This window comes from Camellia sinensis, chromosome 4 (assembly GCF_055761805.1).
Source record: "Camellia sinensis isolate YWXY chromosome 4, ASM5576180v1, whole genome shotgun sequence".
In the NCBI taxonomy this organism is placed as follows: domain Eukaryota; kingdom Viridiplantae; phylum Streptophyta; class Magnoliopsida; order Ericales; family Theaceae; genus Camellia; species Camellia sinensis.
This window is the reverse complement of record NC_138964.1, coordinates 171,558,255-171,582,447: the sequence shown is the minus strand read 5'-3', so window position 1 is coordinate 171,582,447 and position 24,193 is coordinate 171,558,255. Positions and strand designations below refer to the sequence as shown.

General features: G+C 40.2%; 2 protein-coding genes across 2 annotated transcripts; both read left to right on the top strand.

Moving 5' to 3' along the window:
• The first annotated feature begins 4,523 nt into the window (after window positions 1–4,523).
• LOC114310784 (protein FAR1-RELATED SEQUENCE 5-like) lies at window positions 4,524–21,352 on the top strand. The gene is made up of 2 exons (XM_028256881.2): window positions 4,524–4,655; window positions 20,660–21,352. The coding sequence occupies exons 1-2, from the start codon at window positions 4,524–4,526 to the stop codon at window positions 21,350–21,352; spliced, it is 825 nt and encodes a 274-aa protein (XP_028112682.2).
• A 6-nt stretch (window positions 21,353–21,358) lies between these two features.
• LOC114310775 (protein FAR1-RELATED SEQUENCE 5-like) lies at window positions 21,359–22,714 on the top strand. Its single transcript, XM_028256874.1, has 3 exons — window positions 21,359–21,644; window positions 21,749–21,834; window positions 21,932–22,714. The coding sequence occupies exons 1-3, from the start codon at window positions 21,359–21,361 to the stop codon at window positions 22,712–22,714; spliced, it is 1,155 nt and encodes a 384-aa protein (XP_028112675.1).
• Window positions 22,715–24,193: the final 1,479 nt, after the last annotated feature.

The window sequence follows — 24,193 nt, the reverse complement described above, 5'->3', positions numbered from 1 at the left end:
AATTATCTATACTATTATCTAAAACAAAGTTTTAAACAGGTCTATTAAAGTCATATATCACGTTTTTTCGGTTGATTTGATACCTATTATGCTATTAATATCTATTAGTAAAAATTTAGTTTAACAAACACAAAAGATGAAACTTTAGTTGAGTTTTATATTTTAAACAGATTAAAGATTTCTTTAGAAGTAGTTAAATGAAGAAAAAAAATTAGAACAAAATAAAATATGTATCATTTAAACAAATTATCACTTGTTACAAGTTACATGAACTTAAACCAGAATAAAAACTAAAAAATACATCAATTTGATAGAAGAAAAGAAATAGGAGTTGAAAGAAGTTATCATTGATTCACTCTTATAATTACTAATTTGACTATTCCTAATAGAAACTAATATCACGATGTATAAATGATTTGATTTGATTGTTTTCTTTTTCTTATTTATATAGGCAAACTCTCTCAAAAACAGCTTTCTTAATTCATGTGCCATCTTCTACAATGTTTATCATAAACAGTCACCACTTTTGCCTATTGATCAAAGTCACGTATCCTTCAATGTAGTGTGTCTATTTGGTGCAGTTTAAAAGTTATTTATTTTAATTTTTAGTTTAATTTAAATTATTTTGATGTGTTTGATTTAATTTAACAATACAGCTTATAGCTTTTTGTAAGTCAAAAATCAACTTATTCTTTGAGTGGGACATGAAATGCTTAATTTATAAGTCAGAAATCCCCTTATGTTCATAGTTATAAGCTATAAGCTATTAAGACATAAGGTATAAGTACTTTCCCACAATTCTACTAAATAGGGCCAGTAACTTCCTCTACTTTTTCGGAAGATTATTTTCTCTAATTCCTTAAAATTTGCACATTATCAATTGACCATAACTGTGTCCTATTTGTGCTCCTTTTTTGCCATTCAATTTGAAACTCATGATTTGTCAAGACCACCATCATGTGTCACTCATGGCTTGCTTTGTTTATATTGACAGATAATTTACAAAATGTGTGCAAAAAATAGGTTATTGAGATGAGTTATGTTAGAGACCTCAATCAAATTATCAAATATTCTATCAAATCTTTCACATAGGTGTGGGACCCACATACATATGAAGTTTGTAGGTCCCACACCAATGTGAAAGATTTGATAAAATATTTGGTAATCCATTTAGGTCCATAACATTTTCCTATTAAGATATGACTTGTATAATAATTGTGTGAGTGATTTTCTGATCACACTGCCCGCTTAGTAATCAGCTAGAGAGCACTGACAGAATAGATGGCTTCAGTTATCCTGCAACAGAAAGAAGAGGCTCCGGCGGTGGCTCCTCCACCCAGAGGCACTCTGACGATCAAGTCAGTATATCTCTCAAAGATAATCAAGTGCTAAACTTACTGCTCAAAGCATAAATTGCGTACCTTAGACCCACGGGGGTGCCTTTCTTTTATAGTTTACTTAATCCTAGTCCTACTAGAAGCCTGACTTGTATGGACTCCTGTTCAATACTTACCCTGGACTCTTCAAGAGATAAAGATAAACTTTCTAAGAGTTTTATCCTTATCTTGGCTAAATCTCCTTTTTATTCTAGGACTTTTGTCCCTTATCTTTTATCCTCTTATTTCGGATTCCGATATCTTCGGAGATAATCTCAGCCTTGCCGAGATAACCTCGGCGTCACGACCAGGACACGTGGCACCTCGGCTGACACGTCGGCGTCACCTTGCCACGTGTTGGTACTCAGAAAATATATCCCCACAATTGCCCCCTAGGTTCTATTACCTCGGCATTCTGAGGTGATGGAACCTATATCATTCAGTTTTTCCAGTATGTCAGTTTCCAGTATCTCAGCCGAGATCATTATGTTGGCCGATATCCTTTTATTGAAGAACAAGAATTTCAAGAACCCTTCCACGCGTATGAGCTGTCATACACCATAATTCAACCGTTTTTAACCACGCGTTTCTTTCTTACTGGTTCGTACCTGTGACGCGTCCATAAGCCGTCTCTTTCTCACGCGCGCCGTCTGACGTATACATTCTTCTAGGCGTATTGATTATTTTTTGCCGCCGTTTTCATTTTTGACAAAATCTTTCTCCCTTTCTTCATTTTTCCACTTTTGCATCTGATTTCTCTTGTTTTCTCTCTCTCTAAACTCTTTCTTTCGAATCTGCCATTGCTTAAGCTCCAAGCTCTGCAGTTGTCTTCCGTTCTCCCTTCTTGTGAAGCTTTCGTCGTTCTCGTTACATCCGTAACTATCGTCTGACTCCGGCAATCTTCATACCGGCTTCACTTTTTTCTGGTAAGCTGTTGTTCCTTTCGTTTTCAATTCTGTTGATATTCTTCATTACTTGTTGCCTTTACTGCATCTGTTGGAACTTTTTATTTACGATTCATACACCTGAATGTATCCTTTCCATAATTTGCCTTTGCCCATATCTTGAACACACGCATTATTTCACTACTTCCCTGTATCTTTGTCACTAATCTTGGCCCTGTATTTCTTGTATTCTTTATGCTCTTGATAAACCATCTCTGTTCTTGATTCTGAAATTCCATTCTTGCTTTCGGTTTTTTATGTCTTTTCCAGATTTGTGCCTTTGATCTTCATCTCCATAGTTTTAGGTTTAGGATTTGTTTGTAGAACCCACGATTTACGGCAAAACTGAAACATTCCTTACAAATTTTTGTACCAGCTCAAACTTAGGTTTTTGCCGAGGTCCCATTAATAAGAAACATATTCTTTCTGAATTTCAACCCTTCTAATTCAGGCCGACATCATGGGTATGTGGAGACATAGGGTAGATACCCCAACCAAACTTGAGTACTTTAGGCAAGAGTTCTCCATCCCTGCCGATGTCCATCTGAGACTAGCTGGGGATGATGACTCCATCATGCCTACAGAAAACTCCATGCCCTTTCCCATTGTAGCTTTTACTGAGTGCGGACTCCGGCTCCCACTCAACATCCTTTTTCGCGAGATTCTTCACTATTATAAGTTGAACCCCATGCAACTGGCAATCAGCTCCTATCGAGTGATCTTTGGTGTCATAGCCTTAGCTAAACAGGAAAACGTTAGGATCACCGTAGCCGATATCCAGTATTACTATACCATGTGTGCCCTTAATTTGAAAGAAAAAGGCTACATTTATTACCTTAAGCCGAGGTCTACAGAATTCAAAATCGTAGCCGACCTCCCAAACTCCAACAAGGGGGCTGGAGATGACTATCTTATTACCTCGGGAAATTAGGAGTTTGCTCCAGATGAGGACATCCATCTTTACCCTCTTCTCCGATCAGTTTTAGAGGGCAAGGGTAAGAGCCCAATATTCAGTTTTTCCTGTTTTCTTTCAAAATCTTAAATACTTTGTCTGTTTTTGACGTTTGTTCTTCTTGCAGCTGTTCGTCAGCCACTGAAAAATTTTTGCCAATCCTTTGTTCCCAGCAAGGATTTGAAGAAACTTCTGGACTTGCCAATCCACAAAAGGAAAGTGCCTGTGCTTCTCAATTTTATTCCATCATACAAGTCAACTTTGCCCGACGTTCCCAAAAGGAAGAAAAAAGCCTTTCTCCACCCTCTGCTACAACCCTGTTGACTGCATCTACATCACGAACAGATCAAGGATCAACATTTGATCCAGCTGATCAGCCATCCACTTCGGCTCCATACCTGGTCCCAATATCAAAGCGAAAACGTCGGCAACGACTTGTCCTTACTGTCGAGATGGGTCGCCCTAAGCCAGTTGCAAAAGATCTTTTGGCCAGTATTCCATCATCTATTGATCAGCAGCCAGCACAAACCCTTCCTCCACCTAAGCCAAAAAGAATTAAGAAGGCCCAACCAAAGGTTAAAGTTACTCAGACTGAGTCTGAGGATACCCTGCCTATCTCAAGGTTGGCGGAGAGTGACAAACCTCAACCCTCTGCTGGGAAGAGGCGCTCAGAAACCTAGCCATCAGAGTCCCCAAAATCTAAAAAGCCAAGGTCTTTTTCCGCTACGACTTCAGGATCTAAGAAGAGCGATGCCCCCTGGTCCCCAAAAATTACTTTGGAGGATAAGCTAGTCTTGGCTACTGATAGTGCCGACGACATCAATGTCGGCGTAGCCTTAAGCACAGCTATGCTCCTTCCTGGCAACCTTGACCGCAACGCCGAGTTGAGCGAGTATGAGAATTATACGTTGATGCTTCAACGCTCCGTTCAAGTAAGTGTCTTCTTCTTGGTAATTTTATTTTTTCTGTTTTGTATTTAGAAAATTTTGTGCTAATTTTTGCCTTGTGTTCTTTCAGGCTATCCAGTATGCCCACTCATTTTCTGTTCAATCCTTTGAAAATCGGAAAAAGTTGGCCGACATGAAGAAGGAGTTCTCTTCTCTCCAAAATATTAATAAGGGCCTTGAATAAAAAATGAAGAAGCTGGAGGATCAAGCCGAGGCTGCAATTAAAGCTCAGAACAATGCCGAAGAGAAGGCTGAGGCTATCAGGAAAGTGGCTGAGTCCCAAAGAAAGGAGGCCGAGGAGAAGATGGCCCAAGCCAAGAAAGAGCTTCAAGAAGCCTTGGCCACCAAAGAGGCTGAAATAAAAGATGCTGATGAAAAGGCATATGCCCAAGGCATGGCCGACGTTACAGATGCTTACGAACAGCAAGTGAAGGAGGCATGCAACAAGGGTTTTACCCTTGGTTGGATGTCCCTTCTAAAGAAACTTAACGTCCCAGAGGACTCGCCGTTAAGAAAACCTGATGCCATTCATCTGCCATTTCTTCCATTTCAACCTCCAAATCAAGATGTCGGCGAATCCGAATCTGAGGAAAATGATGAGGATGAGGATCAGGCCTTGGTGAGAAAATCCAAGGATGCCGATGGGGCCAAGTCCCCTCCCCAGAATGAGCAAGTCCTAGACTTGACTCAGGATGAGGAAGGTGATGAGGTTCCCATAGAAGCTGTTCCCGAGAATGCACTAGCCGACATCTCTTCTGCGGACAAGAGTGTTGAAGAAACTCTGCAAGAAATTGATACCGAGATAACGGCAGATAAGGCTGCTGGGATGTCTTCTCAACCAGCATCTGATCTTCAAATTCAACCAACTGATGGAGAGGAGTCTTAGCTTCATGTTTTTCTTTTGCTTACTTGTATTTTGTTGCTTCTTTATCTTTTGGAACAATGTATGCTTTTTGTATGGCCGATATGCCCTTTTCTTGGTGAATGAATATAATTTTTCTTTTCTTGTCTTCTCTTTATTGCTTTGTGCATCATTCTATACTTAGAACATTTTGCATGCCTTATGTACTCTTCCTTCTTTGTGCAATCTTCTCAGGGTGACACACCTCGGTTATCTCACCTGACGATTTACCTCGGCAAGCACCTGTCCTGCAAGTTGCTTATAACTTTCAACAAGGATAAACATATACTGGTTTAATCTCAACTTTATAAACTTTTCTCAAGTTATAACAAGTGCTAAACAATGATCTATTTGTAAATTGTTACAAATTTCCACAAGCGTTAAACAATATATATTGGTTTAACTTCAATTTGTAAATTGCTACAAATTTCAACAAGCGTTAAGCATTACTTCGGTTTAATTTCAATTTGTAAATTGCTACAAATTTCAACAAGTGAAGATAAACAATTATCTCGGCTTAACTTCAACTTGTAAATTGCTACAAATTTCAACAAGTGAAGATAAACAATAATCTTGGCTTAACTTCAACTTGTAAATTGCTATAAATTTCAACAAGCGTTAAGCATTACTTCAGTTTAACTTCAACTTGTAAATTGTTACAAATTTCAACAAGTGAAGATAAACAATAATCTTGGCTTAACTTCAATTTGTAAATTGCTACAAATTTTAACAAGCGTTAAGCATTACTTCAGTTTAACTTCAACTTGTAAATTGCTACAAATTTCAACAAGTGAAGATAAACAATTATCTCGGCTTAACTTCAACTTGTAAATTGCTACAAATTTCAACAAGTGAAGATAAACAATTATCTCGGCTTAATTTCAACAAGTGAAGATAAACAATTATCTCGGCTTAACTTCAACTTGTAAATTGCTACAAATTTCAACAAGTGAAGATAAACAATAATCTCGGCTTAACTTCAACTTGTAAATTGCAACAAATTTCAACAAGCGTTAAGCATTAATTCAGTTTAACTTCAACTTGTAAATTGCTACAAATTTCAACAAGTGAAGATAAACAATAATCTCGACTTAAACTTCAACTTGTAAATTGCTACAAATTTCAACAAGCGTTAAGCATTTGTGTCTTCTCTCTGCTCCCAATGTGAACCTAAGTTCCACTTGGGTTCTCATTATTAGAAATAACATGATGTATCTTTTATCAATTCACAAGTCTTTGGAAAATTCTACTAAGATTTTATTGATGATGTCGGCAAAAAAATAACAACGAACATCTAATGATAGAAAATTTTCAAATTACAAGTGTTCCATGGTCTTGGCAATGCTTTGCCCTCATTGTCTTCAAGCCGGTATGCTCCATTGCCTAATACCGAAGTGATTCTGTAGGGTCCTTCCCAGTTTGGGTCAAGCTTGCCCTCTCTGGGGTCTTTCTTGTTGCCAACAACTTTTCTATGGACTAGGTCGCCGACCTGAAAATCCCTTGGATTGACCTTCTTATTATAAGCTCTAGCAAGCTGCTGCTGGTACGCTGCGAGTTGAATTGCAGCTTTCTCTCTTCTTTCTTCTAAGAGATCTAGATCTCGGGCTAGAAGTATGTCATTAGTCCCATTCTCTACTCCCTGGGTTCTAATCCCTGGGATGCCGATCTCCAGTGGGATGACTGCTTCTGTGCCGTAGGCCATGGGAAAGGGGGTTTCTCCTGTTGATCTTCTCGGCGTAGTCCGATATGCCCAAAGTACGTTGGGCAACTCGTCTACCCACTTTCCTTTTGCTGCCTGCAGTCTCTTCTTTATCCCATCCAAAATTACTTTGTTGGATGCTTCTACTTGCCCATTGCTTTGGGGAAAACTTGGTGTTGAAAAGTAATTCTTTATTTTGAATTTCGCACAGAAGTTCTTGATGAGTTTGCTGTCAAACTGCGTTCCGTTGTCGGCAACTATTGCTCTTGGAATGCCAAATCTGGTGATGATGTTTCTCCATATGAAGTTCTTGACGTCCACATCTCGGATTTTGGCAAGAGGTTCTATTTCTATCCACTTCATGAAGTAATCTGTTGCTGCCAGCAAGTACTTCCTTTGCCCAGTTGCTTGGGGCAACTGCCCAATGAGATCCATGCCCCATTGGGCAAATGGCCATGGACTGGATACAAGGTTCAGGTCAGCAACTGGCTAGTGTATCAAAGGTGCGAACCTTTGGCATTGTTCACACTTCTTCACGTAGGCTTTTGCATCTTTTTGCATGTAGGGCCACTAATACCCCTGGGTAATGGCCCTGTGAGCCAGTGATCTGCCCCCAGCATGGCTTCCACAAATCCCTTCATGGATTTCATATAGAAAATCTTCCACCTGCAAAGGATGTACGCACCTTAAAAAGGGGCCAGTGAAGGACCTTCTGTAAAGATGTCCGTCCGCTGTCAGATTGAATCTTACCGACTTCAATCTGACCTTGTGTGTTTCCTTATGGTCTTCTGGCAGCTTTTCCTCTTTTAGGAATGCAACAATTGCATCCATCAAGCTTGGTCCCAAGTCCACACACATTGCTTCTTGTTCTGTGATCGGTTGTTCTATGCTCGGGCTTGACAAATAGTCAATCATTATTGTCCTTGTTTTTCCAGTTTGCATTGAGCTTGCCAAGTTGGCCAACGCGTCGGCGTGGCTGTTATCATCTCGGCTAATTTGAAGAAGTCGGCAGTTGCAAAATAAGGCTGCCAGCCTGATGACTTCCTTTGCGTATGCCGACATTCTCTCATCTCGGGTTGCGAACTCTCCTGTTGTCTGATTTACTATAAGTTGTGAATCACAAAAAATTATTACCTCATCTACTTCTGCTGCCACTGCCAGCTTTAGTCCTACAATCAATGCTTCATATTCTGCCTTATTATTCGAGGCCTTGAACCCTAATCGAATAGACTGTTCCAATATCTCTCCATTAGGAGATATAAACACTACTCCTGCCCCTGCTCCTTGCCGGTTTGAGCTCCCATCAACAAACAGGCGAAAGGAGTCGCCGATGTAAATGCTACAGGGTCTGAGTTTTTCCTTTTTTTGTTTTTTTACCTTTGGCTGGGTTTCTCCTTGTTTGCTTAGACATTGTTCATCTTGGCTCAACGGAGCCCGATGTTTGATGGATTCTGGCGTGAATTCGGCCACGAAGTCGGCCAAAACTTGGCCCTTAATTGCTGTTCTCGGCTTGAACTCCAGGTCGTACTGGCCCAAGGCCACTGCCCATCTTGCTATTCTTCCTGTTAAGTCTCCTTGTTGTAACAAGGACTTCAGTGGGTGCTCTGTTAGCACTATAATCTTGTGCGCTTGAAAGTAATGGTTCAGTTTCTTTGAAGCCATTATTAAGGCCAGCATCAATTTCTCTAGTGGTAGGTACCTTATTTCTGCATCGGCCAAGGTTTTGCTTACATAATAAACAGCCTTTTGCTCCCATTTTTCCTCTCGGATTAGTACTGCGCTTACTGCGTGTTCTGAAATTGCTAAATACAAAAACAGTTCTTCTCCAGGTTCAGGTGTTGAGAGGGCTGGAGCCGTGGTCAGATATTTCTTTAGGTTGGACAAAGCGGCTTCACATTCCTCAGTCCATAGGAAGTCCGTGGCTTTTTTCACCAGGTTGAAAAAGGGTTTACATTTGTCTGAGCTTCTGTTGATGAACCTGTTTAGGGCAGCGGCCCTTCTAGTTAGCATCTGCACCTGTTTTGCCGATGTAACAAGCCCGCGGGGGACCTCGCTACAGCTCGGACTCGACTTTTGTAGTCACGGTTCTAAGTCTGAACCAAAGAGTCCAAATCCGGCAAATCGTTTTGAGAAAACAGATTTTTGAAAGAAGTGCCAAACATGGACTGCTTTGCCAGATACAGAGTCGCCACCTAAATGTTTTTTAATGGGAAATTTAGGAAACCCTGACTCGTTGCCAAAGGCCACGTGTCCGTCATCACCAAAGTTGCCTCGGCTCGGGAACTTGGGTACGATTGGGGAAGGTCACTTCGTGAGCACCCCCGCTCGCCCGGTCATAGACCGGCCTCTACTAACCATGACATCTATTTTTGAAAACATTGTGAGTTCTTATTCCGGTTATTAGCCTAGGTTACTATGTGATGCACACAGCATATAAGTATAGACTGGGTCGCCCGAATTGAAACAAAACATTTCATGTTTGTTTTTTGAAAGATGGCTTGCTACTCGCAAGTAGGCTTAAAATACAGATTTTGCCACCCTCGGGTGGGCTTAGAAAAGATGGTTTTGCCACTATCAAGTGGGCTTAGAAAAGATGGTTTTGCCACTATCAAGTGGGCTTAAAACTCACAGTCAATGATTTGTTCCAATTCAAACAACCCAACCTTCACCCACAGGCATTCAGGCAGTCATATCATATAAGCATATAGCCTCATGGTAAGCATGCTATTCATGGCAGTCACTCACACACATGCAAGGATGCTAAAGCATAAAACTTACCGAGTACTCCAAGCCAAAACAGAAACTTCATTAGAAATCATGCATGATCCTAATTATACAGAAATGCCTAATGCAACACATGTAAAATGCAACTATAGCAGGCTCGGCTATTCTAAGATGGTATATGAAATGCTACAACTAACATGTATTCAATTTAGAATTGAAAATACAATGCAGTTAGTATGATGCGCCGAGCCCGGTGCATGCAATACAGATGAATGATGCAAACATGTTATCATACTGTATGCTAATCGAAATATGCCCTAATCTAACCATCGTAAGCGGATAAATAAAAGGGAGAAAGACGTGGGGTTGGAAGACATACAACACACACACGCACACTTATTATAGTTATGCCCTCGTGCAGAGGGTCTGAATAAATATACAGTCCCGAATAAAAGAATATTACAATCCAAATATTACAGTCCGAATAATGTACAAATTCCTAATTAATTTACAAATTAACTAAGAAAGCTTAATAAAACTGGCATGCGAGCCAGGGACTGCCTTGCTTCTGATGGATGATGCATGTCCGGGTTGCTTGCGCGGAAATCCACCGGGATGCCCCAATTAGCCTCTGTTTAGCAGTTATTCTTGGAAAGCGTGCCGAGCTCCGAAAAGTTGTTGATTCTTCATTTTGCTGCAACAGAGAGCAGGAAATGGGCATAACAATGTATTTCACAAATATATGCATGCCTCGATCCTCGTGCCACCAATCACGCATATCGAGGCATGATGGCCGAGGAGTCGAATTGCACAACTCAATATAGAATGAATGCACGTATAAACACAATAAAACCTAACTCCATCATGGATAATCCGGAGTGTCGGTGACTGGAGAATTGAGATACGTTCCGTTACTCGGAGTACGAAATGCACCTCGTTTCCCGTGCCCGGGCTAACTCCTATCCCGGATACGATGCAATATGCATGACATGCATGAAATGCAACTAAGATACAATTCTAACATACACAATGCTATGAAAGTGAGATGCCTCGAAATGCGTGCACACGGGCATGCAAACTGAGAAAATGACAGAATGCAATCTAAGATACAACCTAGTATGCACTATGCTATGAAAATGAGATGCCTCGAAATGCGTGCACACAGGCACGCAAACCGAGAAAATGACAGAATGCAATCTAAGATACAACCTAGTATGCACTATGCTGTGAAAATGAGATGCCTCGAAATGCGTGCACACAGGCACACAAACCGAGAAAATGACAGAATGCAATCTAAGATACAACCTAGTATGCACTATGCTGTGAAAATGAGATGCCTCGAAATGCGTGCACACAGGCACGCAAACCGAGGCAATGGCATACGCAATGCAAGTGACTAAAATGGCATGGAAAATGTAACATGGACTTATACTAACATGAGAGAGCCTCAGCCACACTCACATAAGAAGCCGGTAGATGAAAATGAAGTGCCTCGAAGTGCGTGCACACGGGCACGCAAACCGAGGCAATGGCATATGCAATGCAATATGGCAAAAATGGCATATAGAATGCAATATGGACTTATACCAACATGAGTGAGCCTCAGCCACACTCACATAGGATGCCGGTGGTTGAAAACGAAGTGCCTCGAAATGCGTGCACACGGGCACGCAAACCGAGGCGATGACAAAATGCGATGCAATGACATAGAAATGGAAAGCAATCATTCTAATAGAATTTCAGCACTAAAATATGGGGGAAAACAGTCCCGAGATGAGGCGAAATGACACTAAATGCATGGAATTGTCCCGAAATACGAATTTAGGCACCCGAAATGGCCTATAGCTATGCCAAACATGCACAATATGGACATGTAATGCAAAGACAGAAGCTAGGCAGTCCCAAAAAAGGCACTTTCATAGTTATAAACATGGCCAAACATCAAGCATAGGTAGGGCAAAAATGGCATGCAAGAATAGGGGCCAAGAGAGGGGTAATGAAGCAAGTGATATAAGCAAAATCCAAACTGAAAAATTTCCTTCTACAACATTGAAGAGGGACCAAAAATATGAATATTTACAGTATATGGCGAGCCTCAAATCAATATACAAACATGCTAAAAAATGCAATGCAAAATGAGGCTAAAAAATGGCTATAACATGAAGTATGCAAAATAATCACCAAACAGCCAAAGACCTTAATAAAACATGTAGAATGGGACAAAATAGGACTATTTCCAGAACTGTAAAATGGCCAAAAACAAAAGCATGATAGGCTAACTAAACATGCAAGAATGGGGAATAAAAGAGAGATATAACATGAAGTGGCATATGGAGGTCCCAAACCATGAAAGGACCTAAATGAAACATGAAGAATGGACCAAAATAAGCACTTTTTCAGAACTGTAAAATGGCCAAAAATAAAAGCATGGTAGGCTGCCATTGCATGCAAAAATGGGACCAAAAGAGGAGTATAAAGGTAAGTACAACATGGAAGTCCCAAATGGTGTTGATCCCTTCTTCAATGTTGAAGAGGGGCTCAAAATAAACCTAATATCAGTTTACAACATGCTCAAAAACAGATTGCTCATGGGCAAAAAATAGCATGCAAGACTATGACATATAAGAGGATCAATGAAGCAAGTGCATCATGGAGGGCTCAAACAGGGTTGAGCCCTTAATGAAAAGTGAAGATGAGCTCAAAAGAGGGCCCCTTTCAGTTAGGGCCGGAGCTTGAAACAAAAATCACGTGGGGCTTACAAATAGATCAAGAAAAAGGGTCAAAGAGGAGAAGTGTTACTCACCCTTGAAGATCAAAGCTTTTGTTGCTTCTTGGATCAATTTGCAGCTCCTTTAGCCTTTGAGAAGCCTTCCTTGTTGCTGAAAATGAGGTGGTGGTGGTAGAGCTTGGTGGTGTAGAAGAAATGGTGCTTAGGGACTTAGGAATTTTCAAGGAAATGAGAGGTATAGAAAGGGATTTGTGTATGGAAGCTTGAAGAACAATTTTTCTAACCCCTACAAGTGAAGCCACCAGCTGGTTATAAGGGCCAAAAAGGGGGTGTAAAGGTGGGGGAAAAGGAGAGCAACTTTCCCCCACAAAATATCCCCCGGATAAAGATATTTTCTGGGGGATAAAGCTCCACAGCTGTAAAGTGCACAGTGCAAGGAACTCGGCCGGCCTGTTACTTTTGCTGCAGGTGGCCGGCCGGCCACACCCCCTAGCCGGCCGGCTAGGGGTCAAAAGGGTCAATCAGATTTAGTGGCCGGCCACCAACTGATGGTGTCTTCCTATCTGTGTACAACACAACCCTGTGGTTAAAAGTCCAAGAAAGTGGGTCCAAGGGGTTCAACATTAGCTCGGAAAGAGGGGTTCAAAAGGGTCAGGTGGAATTACTGGCCAGCCACCAACTTTTAGGGTCCTCTCATGTGTGTACATCACAAATATGTGGTTCAAAGTTCTAGAAAATGGGCCCAAGGTGTTCAACATTAGCCCGGAAGGAGGGGGTCAAAAGGGTCAAGTAACATTAATGGCCGGCCACCTTTTTTTAGGGCCCTCCCATGTGAGTACATCACAAATATGTGGTTTGGGTTTGAAGAAAATGGCTCCAAGGTGTTCAACATTGGCTCGGAAGTGCGAAAAACGGGCGTCGGAGGGCGCCGGAGGAGTAAAAAACTGGTTGCTGCAACAATTGCTGGCCTCCCACCCTTCTACGGCCTTCCTAGTGATAAAACAGAGGTACCTGCCAAAAATGAACGAAAACCAATGCAAAACGAATGTTCGGGGGCCAAAACACGCAGTTCGAGGTCTCGGAAACTGCCCGTTAAACACCGAAAGTGGCGTTCGGCCACGAAGTGGGTTTCTCAGACCCCAGTGTCCCTTGAAAGGGAGAAAATAAGATGTGTGCCAAAATTTAGAGCAAACGGAGATGGTTAGGCGGTCCCGAACCGAGGCACACGGCCAACAGTCCCGAAAAACCGGAAACCGGACTCCAAAATGGGCAAAATGGCCTGTGGCCACAAAATGTAGCCCACGGCCACTGAGAGATGGTCTACGGGACCTCTCCCTCCCCTCAGGAAAAGAAATAGAGAAAACCGAGTCTGGTTCGCAAACCGAGACAAGGCATAGAAGAGGGTTCGGAAGTCCGGAGGCAGGGCTCACGGCCGCGACTTTGAAACTTCTGAACGAGTACAATATGCAGCGTCACCGAGCGCTCAATCGGTGATGTCTGAGTCTTAAGGTCGGTCAAAAATGTGGTGTCTACAACCGATGTCGGGCTCTTCAACTCTAGGATGGCCTTGATTTGATCTGGGCTGGCCTCAATTCCCTTTCTTGTTACCAGGTTCCCCAGAAACTTACCTGATCTAACTCCAAACGCGCACTTCGATGCATTGAGTCGGAGCCGGTATGTTTTGAGTATATCAAAGACCTCTTTTAGGTCGGCAAGATGACCCTTAGGTTCCTTGGTCTTTACGACTAGGTCATCGATGTAGACTTCTACTGTTCGGCCAATCAGGTGTTTGAACATTTTGGTTACCAGCCTTTGGTAAGTTGCTCCTGCGTTTTTCAACCCGAAAGGCATTACCCTGTAACAGTACAGGCCTTTTGGGGTGATGAATGCGGTTTTTTCTTCGTCTGGGGGGTACATGGCGATCTGGTGGTACCCTCTGTAGGCGTCTAGAAAACTCATTCTTCCACGCCCTGAAGTGGCATCTACTAACTGGTCAATTTTGGGCAGGGGAAAACTGTCTTTGGGACAGGCTTTGTTGAGGCTGGTAAAGTCGACACAGACCTTCAATTTACCGTTTTTCTTCTTTTCTACCACTGTATTGGATAGTCATGTTGGGTAGTGTACTTCTCTAATGGCCCTGGCCTCCAGAAGTTTGTCTACTTCTTCTTCTACTGCTTCGACGTGTATCAAAGTCGGTCTTCTGGCTCGCTGAATTACAGGTTTGGCCGACCTATCAACATTCAGTTTGTGGCAAGTGACCTCGGGGTCAATGCCAGGCATTTTGTAAGGTGTCCAAGCGAACACCTCAATATTTGCTCTTAAAAAAGTCTCCAACTCTTTTTCCTCTTCTTTGGCTAAGCCCGAGCTGAGAAGAAAGAAGCGTTCTTCATCCCCATTCTGGACGAGGATTTTCTTTAGCGCCTCTTCACTCTTCTCGGCTGGTTTTTTGCCGACGTCTTCTAGGACTTCCAAGTCCTCATCTTCAATTTCTGCATTCTCTGGCTCTCGCACGCTACAGGTAGATTTCATTGCTGCCATGGAGCAACTCTTCGCCTGTAGCTGATCGCTTCTAACTTCCTCTATCCCATGCTCTGTTGGGAATCACAGTAGTTGATACAATGTTGAAGGAACTGCCCCCCATTGCATGCAACCATGGCCTTCCCAAGATGATGTTATATGGCGAAGGCGTGTCAATCACCATGAATTCTGTCCTGACCTTCTTAGTGCCGGCTTGTACTTCCAAGCTTGTTGCGCCCAGTGGCCACGTCAGCATTCCATCGAAGCCGACCATCGGGCCATTGGATTACTCCAAGTCATCAGGATGAAGGCCCAGCTCCTTGTAACATCTAACATACATGATGGCGCAAGAGCTACCTTGATCAATCAGGATGCGTTTCACTTGACACTCCCCAACCTGGAGGGATATTACCAAGGCATCATTATGTGGATGCTGGACTATCTCTAGGTCGGCTTCAGTAAAGGCTATCGTCGGTCCCTGGCATTCTTCAGGCCGAGGTCTTTTATGTCTGACTTGGTTTACATGTTGTAGGTGTTTTACCTTCTGGGTCTCCCCTCGTATGTCGTTTTCGTTCACTTTTGAGTGAATTACATTAACCACTCGTGGTTCTCCTGCCTGTGGTTGCTGTGCTGGGGGAGGCGGAGCTGCTGGTGCCTGAGGCAATCTTGCCTGTTCTTCCCTTGTCCTGGCCTCATCGACAAGGTCCCTCAGATGACCTTGCCTCACCAAGTCTTCTAGGTATGCTTTTAGGGCTCTGCAACCCTGAGTTGGGTGCCCTTCTTCATTGTGGTAAGCACAACGCCTACCGACGTTTCTTCTCATAAATTTCCCTGGTGTTCTTGTCGGTCCTCTCAAATAGGGTTGGTTTCGTATTTGATCCAGGACTTTGTGGATCGGGACTCGGAATACAGTCGTTACTGCCTGCTTAGCCCTCAATTCCGTTTCTTGTTTGATCGGTCCATTATTACCTCGGCTTCGCTTCGACGAGTCGTTTCCTTTCTCCTGCTTTGTCTCTTTGTTTCTCGACGTATCTTCCTCGGCTCTGGCGTACTTCTCGATTCTCGCCATGAGTTCTTCCATGCTTTTTGGCAATGTCTTTGCCAAAGACTTCTGTAGTGGGCAGTCATCTTTCAGGCCGTTCTTGAAAGACACGACTGCCACCTCTTGGTTGCATTCGGGTATTCAATTGAACACCTCGTAGTACCTTTTGCGTAGGCCCTAAGGCCTTCATCCTTGGTGATTTTTAAGGCCATCAGTGCGTTGACCCTTAAGGGTTGTAGTTTATTTGTCACAAACCTGGCCACAAACATCTCGGCCAGGCCTTCCCAAGTCTTTACGCTTCCCTTCGATAGTTTATGGAACTAATCTGATGCAATTTTCCTGAAGGATGAGGGGAATACTTTGCAGAGCAATGGCTCGTTCCCACTATATAATGCCATTGAATTTAGGTATAGTCCAACGTGAAAGTTAGGATCTGACTTACCATCATATATTTGGAACCTCGGCATACTGAATCTCTTTGGTGCTTCAAATTTGTCTAGTTCCACCGAGAATGGTGTCTTCGACTTAACCGGGGAAGTTACCTTGGCTTCAGCATTCTGTTGCTTCCTCTTGAGGTAATCTCTCAAGTCTTCTTTACTCCTTCCTGGAGCTCGGCTATATTTGGACTTCAATCTTTTCGGCACACTACTTTCGGCCTCGTGGTGAGCTCATTTTGATCTTTTTCCATGGGTTGTGTCAAAGTAGAGCGCCTGTCCTTGAACATGCCGATGTTCTTTGGGCTCTGGGTCCTTCGTGTGGTACGTCCTTTGGGACTCCTCTTGTCTCAGCTCCTCTCGCCCGACTTCCCTAGAAGGTCGGTGAAAGTGCCTTCCACTTCTGGTGTGCTGAGGGGCTTCGGGGATTGTTTTCCTTCCTCCCTTCTGGGTATTAGTTGCTGGAATCGGCGTGTCGTGCAGCGGGTATGGTGGCTGCATAACATTGTTTTGCCTCATGAAGTTGGCGACCGACTGCAGGTCTGCCAACTTATTTGCCAATTCTTTTACTTCCTCATCCCTCCGAAGGCACCTATCCCTCCATACCTGGAGGTTATCTTCGTTATAGTACTTGTTTTGGTCTGTCTTCTTCGAAGTGTCGCCCTCCTGGCCGACGTCTTTCTCTCCATGGCCCTGGTCATGAGTTTCTGCATTGTGGTTGTCTCATTCAACGTCAAGGTCAATTGGTCTGCCACTCTTAGTAGGAGTGTCGTCCCAAATCTTTTCCTTCTGTCCGTTACTGGCCATTTATTCTTCTAAGTTCCCACAGACGGCGCCAAATTGTGTGAGTGATTTTCTGATCACACTGCCTGCTTAGTAATCGGCCAGAGAGCACTGGCAGAATAGATGGCTTCAGTTATCCTGCAACAGAAAGAAAAGGCTCCGGCAGTGGCCCCTTCACCCGGGGGCACTCCAACGATCAAGTCAGTATATCTCTCAAAGATAATCAAGTGCTAAACTCACTGCTCAAAGCATAAATTGCGTACCTTAGACCCACGAGGGTGCCTTTCTTTTATAGTTTACTTAATCCTAGTCCTACTAGAAGCCTGACTTCTATGGACTCCTGTTCAATACTTACCCTTGACTTTTCAAGAGATAAAGATAAACTTTCTAAGAGCTTTATCCTTATCTTGGCTAAATCTCCTCTTTATTCTAGGACTCTTGTCCCTTATCTTTTATCCTCTTATCTCGGATTTCGATATCTTCGGAGATAATCTCGACCTTGCCGAGATAACCTCGGCGTCACGACCAGGACACGTGGCACCTCGGCTGACACGTCGGCGTCACCTTGCCACGTGTTGGTACTCAGAAAATATATCCCCACAATAATAATAATAATATGGTCATAATCACTTAAAAAAAAATAATTTATGATTTGTGTTATAATATCTAAGAGAGAGAAAGAGAATATTATATCGAATATTGTAATAATATATACAAAACTCTTTTATATAAGAGGAGAAAAATCTAAATATGATAATGAATATAATATAACATATATGATAGACAAAATATACAATTATTATATTTAACATTCCCTCAAATTCAAGTAAGGATACCAATTTAAGTTTGGAGAGACAAACTAAACATGAAACAAAACTAAAAAATAAATAAAACATGGATAGATCCGAGGTAAATAGATTGCAAAGTTCAAATGAGAGTGCAAGGGTGCTTGAGATAGATCAAATGTCAAAGTTAATGCTAGGAGACAGTGTATGGTCATGTTGGACCGTTGTAGAAGAAGAACGGGTGTCCAACCAGCAAATGTGACACACACATAACTTATTTGAAGTAAAAGGAAAGGCAGGGTGGAGCAAAAGCACACCCAAAAAAAAAAAAAAAATTGCGAGTAAAAAAAATATGATAGAGATATTTGAGATAGAAATAAACCGGCAAACAAAGGAGATCATCAAGAAATGAGACTGAAAGGAAAATATAGCAGTGGAATGTGTTGAGATTCGGCAGGCGGCCAAAGCAAAGTTGCCGCCCGCCAGTAAGGCAAAGAACATCAAGAGCTTAATCTATAACTCTGATACGATGTTACAATATGTAAGAGAGAGAAAGAGAATATTATATTGAATATTATAACAATGTATACAAGACTCCTTTATATAAAAGGAGAGAAATCTAAATATGTTAATAAATATAATATGACATGTATGACAGACAGAATATATAGTTATTATATTTAATAATTTGAATTGACAGACCACAATAAGATTAGATTTGATCACAATTAATTGGGCATAATCGACATGAAAATTAAAATATGACGTCAACAATACCTTTATTATTATTTTATTTTATTTTTATTTACTTGAATTGTACACGTTAGGCAACAACTTAATTATTAGAGTAACTCCAACGCTACCTTTTAGTTTTTATTGCTAAAGTATAAAAAATGAATGCTTTTTATTTTATCTAATTAAATTTTTTATTTATGTGCTTTAACACTGCTCTTTATTTTACTTATTTATTTACTTAAACTGTACAAAGAATCTTTTAAAACTCTCCAAATATAACTAATTTAAAAAACTTTTATTAAAATAGTTACTCCCTTCGTCCTAAAATATTAATCCTTTATTCTATTTTTTATTGTCCCAAAATATTAGTCTCTTTTCAAAAATTAAGGACTAAAATAATATGAATTTCTTATTTTGTTTTTTTTTTAAATTCATTAATAACACAAAAAATACAATTATAATAATTGATATTCTTAAAAAAATATACTATCAAAAAGTAATTTTAAAAGATTAAAATATTTTTAAGTACAATAATTGTACTAAAAAAAGTTAAGTCCTCAAAAAAAAAAAAAAAAAAAAAACTATTTTGATGGAGGAAATAATAAATAATAATCAACGTATCTATTTTAAAGAGCTTATTACAAATACTCTTTTAAAAACATAGAAATCACCATTTCATACCTTCTACTCTAGACTAGAGGAGAGGATTCCTGATCCTCCAAACGAGTCTGGATCCCCTCCTTGCAAGCCTTCTTTGCAATCCTCCTTGCAACGGCTAAGCAAAGGCCATAAAATAAATAAATAAATAAAAAATAAAGAAATTGAATTTTCATTTTCTTTCCGCCCAAAGACACAGAACAAAGCCTACATAGATTTTGGTTCTATAGATTTTGGTTTGGAATCACACTCACAAAAACACACTCATTCCTTCTTCTCCGTCGAATCCACCCTCACCGACGACCCAGTCTCAGCCGCTGTAGATCCGATGACGGGGAAACACTCTCGACGCCATTACAGATTCTGTCTACTTGGCAAACCAGAGCTGTCATGCTCTTCTCTTCCACCTCACCGGCAGACCCTCGCTACAGCGACCAAATGTTAGTCTTCATTGTCTCTGTCTCTGTAATTGGTTTGCCGTCACTCCCCAAACCGAATCCATTGATGTCTGTAATAACATTGATGTCTGAAGACTGACCTCATTGTCTCTGTCTGTAATTGCAATGAGGCTGAAGACTAACCTCATTGTAATTACACTGTATAGGCTGAAGACTAACCTCATTGTCTCTGTCTGCAATTACAGAGACAGAAATTGAAACAAAAAAAAAACGTAGTCTTCATTGTATGTCTGTAATAACAATGAAATACATTCAATTTACACTGTCAATGGTATTTCAATGTTAAAAATATTGTTTATTTGTATGATTGTTCAGAATCAAATGTGTACCAGTGAAATACATTCAATGTTAAAAATACATCCAATTACATTCAATGGTATACATTCAACATTGTGTATTTCAATGGTTTTTTAGTGTTAAAAATACTGTGTCAATGAAATACATTCAATTTCATGTGAACCTATAGACAGATAAAAAAGTTCACTTGTTATAATTGATTTAATATTTTGTATTTTTATTTGTTATACATTCAATTCACTTGTTATACATTCAATTTCAGTGTTAAAGGTGACAAATTGTATTTTTATGTTATTTTGTATCCGTTGAGCTACAATAGGTTTGCCAAACCCTGTGTAGTGACCCAACCCAAAACTAAACGACTCTTGTTGCCCTTGAATCATTGTTACCAAAGGTACTTGGCTTGCATTCCTTTTCTTAGACACTTTAAGGAGAACCAAGTAGTTGGAGTTTGGGATTATATAGTTTAATTAATTTATTATTTGATCTTAATTGGGGCTGGCCATATGGTTCTCATTTCTTGTTTCTAGTTTAATTGATTTATTATTTGATCTTAATTGCATAACTTTTGTGTAGTTCTCATTTCTTAGACTCTTTAATTCATTTGTTCTTGTTTTCTTTTGTCTATGAAATAAATATATTATTTATGTAGCTAAGATTTTATTTATATGGGTTTTCAGTTGCATTTTGATATGGATATGGAACCTGAGAATGATTGTGCTTGGAAGCCAAAACATGGAATGACATTTGATTCTGAACAAAGTGTGTATGATTTTTATAATACATATGGAGGAAGAATCAGGTTTAGCATAAGAAGGGATTTTTGTAGGAAGAACAAGTTCACTAACCAACTTATTTGTAGACTTTTGGTTTGCAACAAAGAGGGATTTTGGAAGGTTGACAAACGAGACCCATTGACAAAAAACTCTAGAGCTGAAACTAGGACCGGTTGTGAGGCTCGACTTTATGTTAAATTAGATGAGGGTATTGGGAAATTTGTTGTGACTGATTTCAAAGAAAAACATAACCATGATCTTGTATCACCCGAGTGTGCCCACATGTTGCCGTCACAAAGAAAGATATCGACTACCCAAGCAATTGAGTTAGATTTGGCAGCACAATCTGGTCTTCGTTTAGGCCAGTCTTTTGAACTCATGGGTAAGGAAGCTGGTGGGAGGCAATGTCTTGGGTTTACAAAATTAGATCAAAAAAATTATTTGAGAACCAAAAGAAAACAAAGTTTAGCATATGGGGAAGTAGGCAATGTGTTGCAATACTTTAAAGAAAAATCTTTGCAGGATCCTTCCTTCTTTTATGCTTTTCAATTAGATAATGAGGAGCAAATAACCAATATGTTTTGGGCCGATGCATAAATGATCATGGATTATGCCCAATTTGGTGATGTTGTCACATTTGATACGACTTACAAGTTAAACAAAGAACATAGACCCTTTGCATCTTTTGTAGGATTCAACCATCATAGGGAAACAATTATATTTGGTGCAACATTGTTGTATGATGAGACCGCCGAATCGTTTGTATGGTTGTTTGAAAATTTTCTAGAAGCTATGTCAAGAAAGGCACCAAAAACTTTGTTCAGCAATCAAGATGCTGCAATGGCTAAAGCCATACCTATCGTTATGCCTGACACAAGTCACCGATTGTGTACTTGGCATTTGATGCAAAATGCATTAAAACATGTTAATTGTTTTAGCCATCAAGATAAGGGGTAAAGGGTTTACTAAATAAATTCTTCTTTGACATTGAAGATGCAAATCAATGGAAGTTAGAGTGGGCGGAAATGCTTGATAAATATGATGTGCGTGAAAACCATTGGTTGAAATTGACTTTTGTGGTGAAAGAAAAATGGGGCTGGCCATATTTTAGATCAACATGGGCTGCGGGAATGAGTACCACATAACTTAATGAATCTTTTAATGCTTTTTTTGAAGGATTACATTCGTTCTGATTTTAACTTAAATGAATTCTTCATGCATTTCGAAAGGGTACTTTACGAGAAACGATACAGGGAGTTAGAAGTAGGATATGCTTTGTGCCAAAGGTTGCCAAAGGTGAAAGCAACAATAAGAATGTTAATTCAAATGGGTAATGTCTACACAAAAAAGATATTTGAGGAATTTCAAAATGAGTACTTTCGATCCATTGAATCAGACATAGAAGAAATTGAATATGGCGATGCTAGTACCATTTACACAGTTGTTGATGTTGCTAACAAACATGCAAGGAAAGTGAAGATGGAGAGGGATGGCTCTTTGGGTTGTAATTGTACAGAGTTTGAAAGGGAAGAAATCTTGTGTTGTCACTCATTGAAGGTTATTAGAGACATATTGAAGTTGAAAGAGGTTCCTCCACAATACATTCTAAAGAGGTGGACCAAACAAGCAAGAGCCGAAACTGTGAAGGACATTAAGGGGAATGACATTCAAGTAGATGTGAAATTCCAACAAGCCTTACAGTATAAGACATTGATGACAGCATTTAGAGCACTAGCAAGTAGAGCTATTGAAACTGAAGAAACTTATGATTTTTGTATTGCACACCTTGTTACATTAGGTGCAAATGTTGAAGGCAAGTTAAGTGCTCATTTTGGTGTTGGAAATGAAGTAAGTAATGATGATGACACCCAAAGCTTTGAAATGGATTGCGAAGATATGAATCATGTTGTGCAACCAAAAGGATTGAAGAAAAATGTGGCAACTAGTAGGGCAAAATGAGGGTAAAAGGTGGATTCGAAGTGGCGTTGGTAGCGAACTCCAAAAAAAAATCCCGTGCTAACAGCTTGGCTTCGTCACAATCTATTGCAAGTCCAACAGTTCTACTTTCTCCATTATCTGTTTGAGGAGATATCTATGTTCGTCAACATGTTCCTTCTCTTCAACCTCTTCCTCTCCTTCATCCTCTTCCTCCATCTTTGCCCATGGGTGGTAATTCAATTCCTCCACCATTGATGTATCCCGCATATCATGTAAGTTTTACTTTAACATTGTATTTTTTGTGTAGATATAATATGTGACTCAAACCATGATTGCAAAGCCTAATATATGACATTGTTGTAGGCGAACAATTTGTGGGATATGTATGTAGTGCCAAATTCTTTGCCAAATTCAATGCCTCAACGGTATTCTGCGCAACCAACATTCCAGTCACTACTTCAAGGTTCATGTAGATATGACATTGGGTTTCGATATTCTCAAGAATCAAATAGTCCAATGTGTAGTCAGGTTCATCCTTGCTGCCTTTTTAATTTGTAGTTGCTGAAAATTCTTACTTTTTAGTTGCTGAAAATTTTGTTAGAACATGTATTTACTTGCCGAAAACTCATTTTAAAGTATGTATTTAGCTGCTAAAAATTGTGAAATATTCTGTCTTTTTCCGTTTTAGGCTATGGACAAGCAGAAAGAGAAGCAAACTGAAGTTGAAATTGGCCTGGAAAGTGAAGTCATAGCAGCTCAAATTGTGAAGCAAACTGCTACTGAAAAGTGATGTTGCTGTACAAATTGTGATGTTGCTGGAAAGTGAAGTAATGGCTTGTATGTGTGTTCAAATGGCTTGCTGGCTGGAAAGTGATGTTCAAATTGTGTGTTCAAAGTATTCAAATTGGCTGGAAAGTGATGTTCAAAGTGATGTTCAAACTGCTGCTGTATGTGTGTTCAAATTATGTTCAAAATGTGTGTTCAAACTACTGTTATATGTGTGTTCAAATTGTGTTGTTGCTGGAAAGTCAAGTAATGGCTTGTATGTGTGTTCAAATGGCTCGTGAAGTAATGGCTTGCTGGAAAATTCTATGTACTTGTGTGTTCAAATTTTAATGGCTTGTATGTTAATGGCTTGTATGTGTGGACCAATGTGTTAATTTAGATGGACCAATGTGAGCAAACTTCATTTGATGTTAATTTACACTTGATGTTATATTTCATTTTCTTCTAATTGATTTTTAAATGGACCAATGTGTGTGTTCAAATTTTTAGATTTTGTTTTGTGTGAAAGAACAGGTACATAGATTTGTAACAGATCTGCCAAATAGCATCCACAGATTTTCTTGTGTGAAAGAACAGGTACACAAATCTGCCAAATAGATGCTTGGGTGCAATTTTGTTTAGATGCAATTTTGACGCTAAACATATTTTCCAGTTGATGCAATTTTTTTTAGATGTTTGGGTGATGTTCACTTTTGTTTAGATGCCAAATAGCAG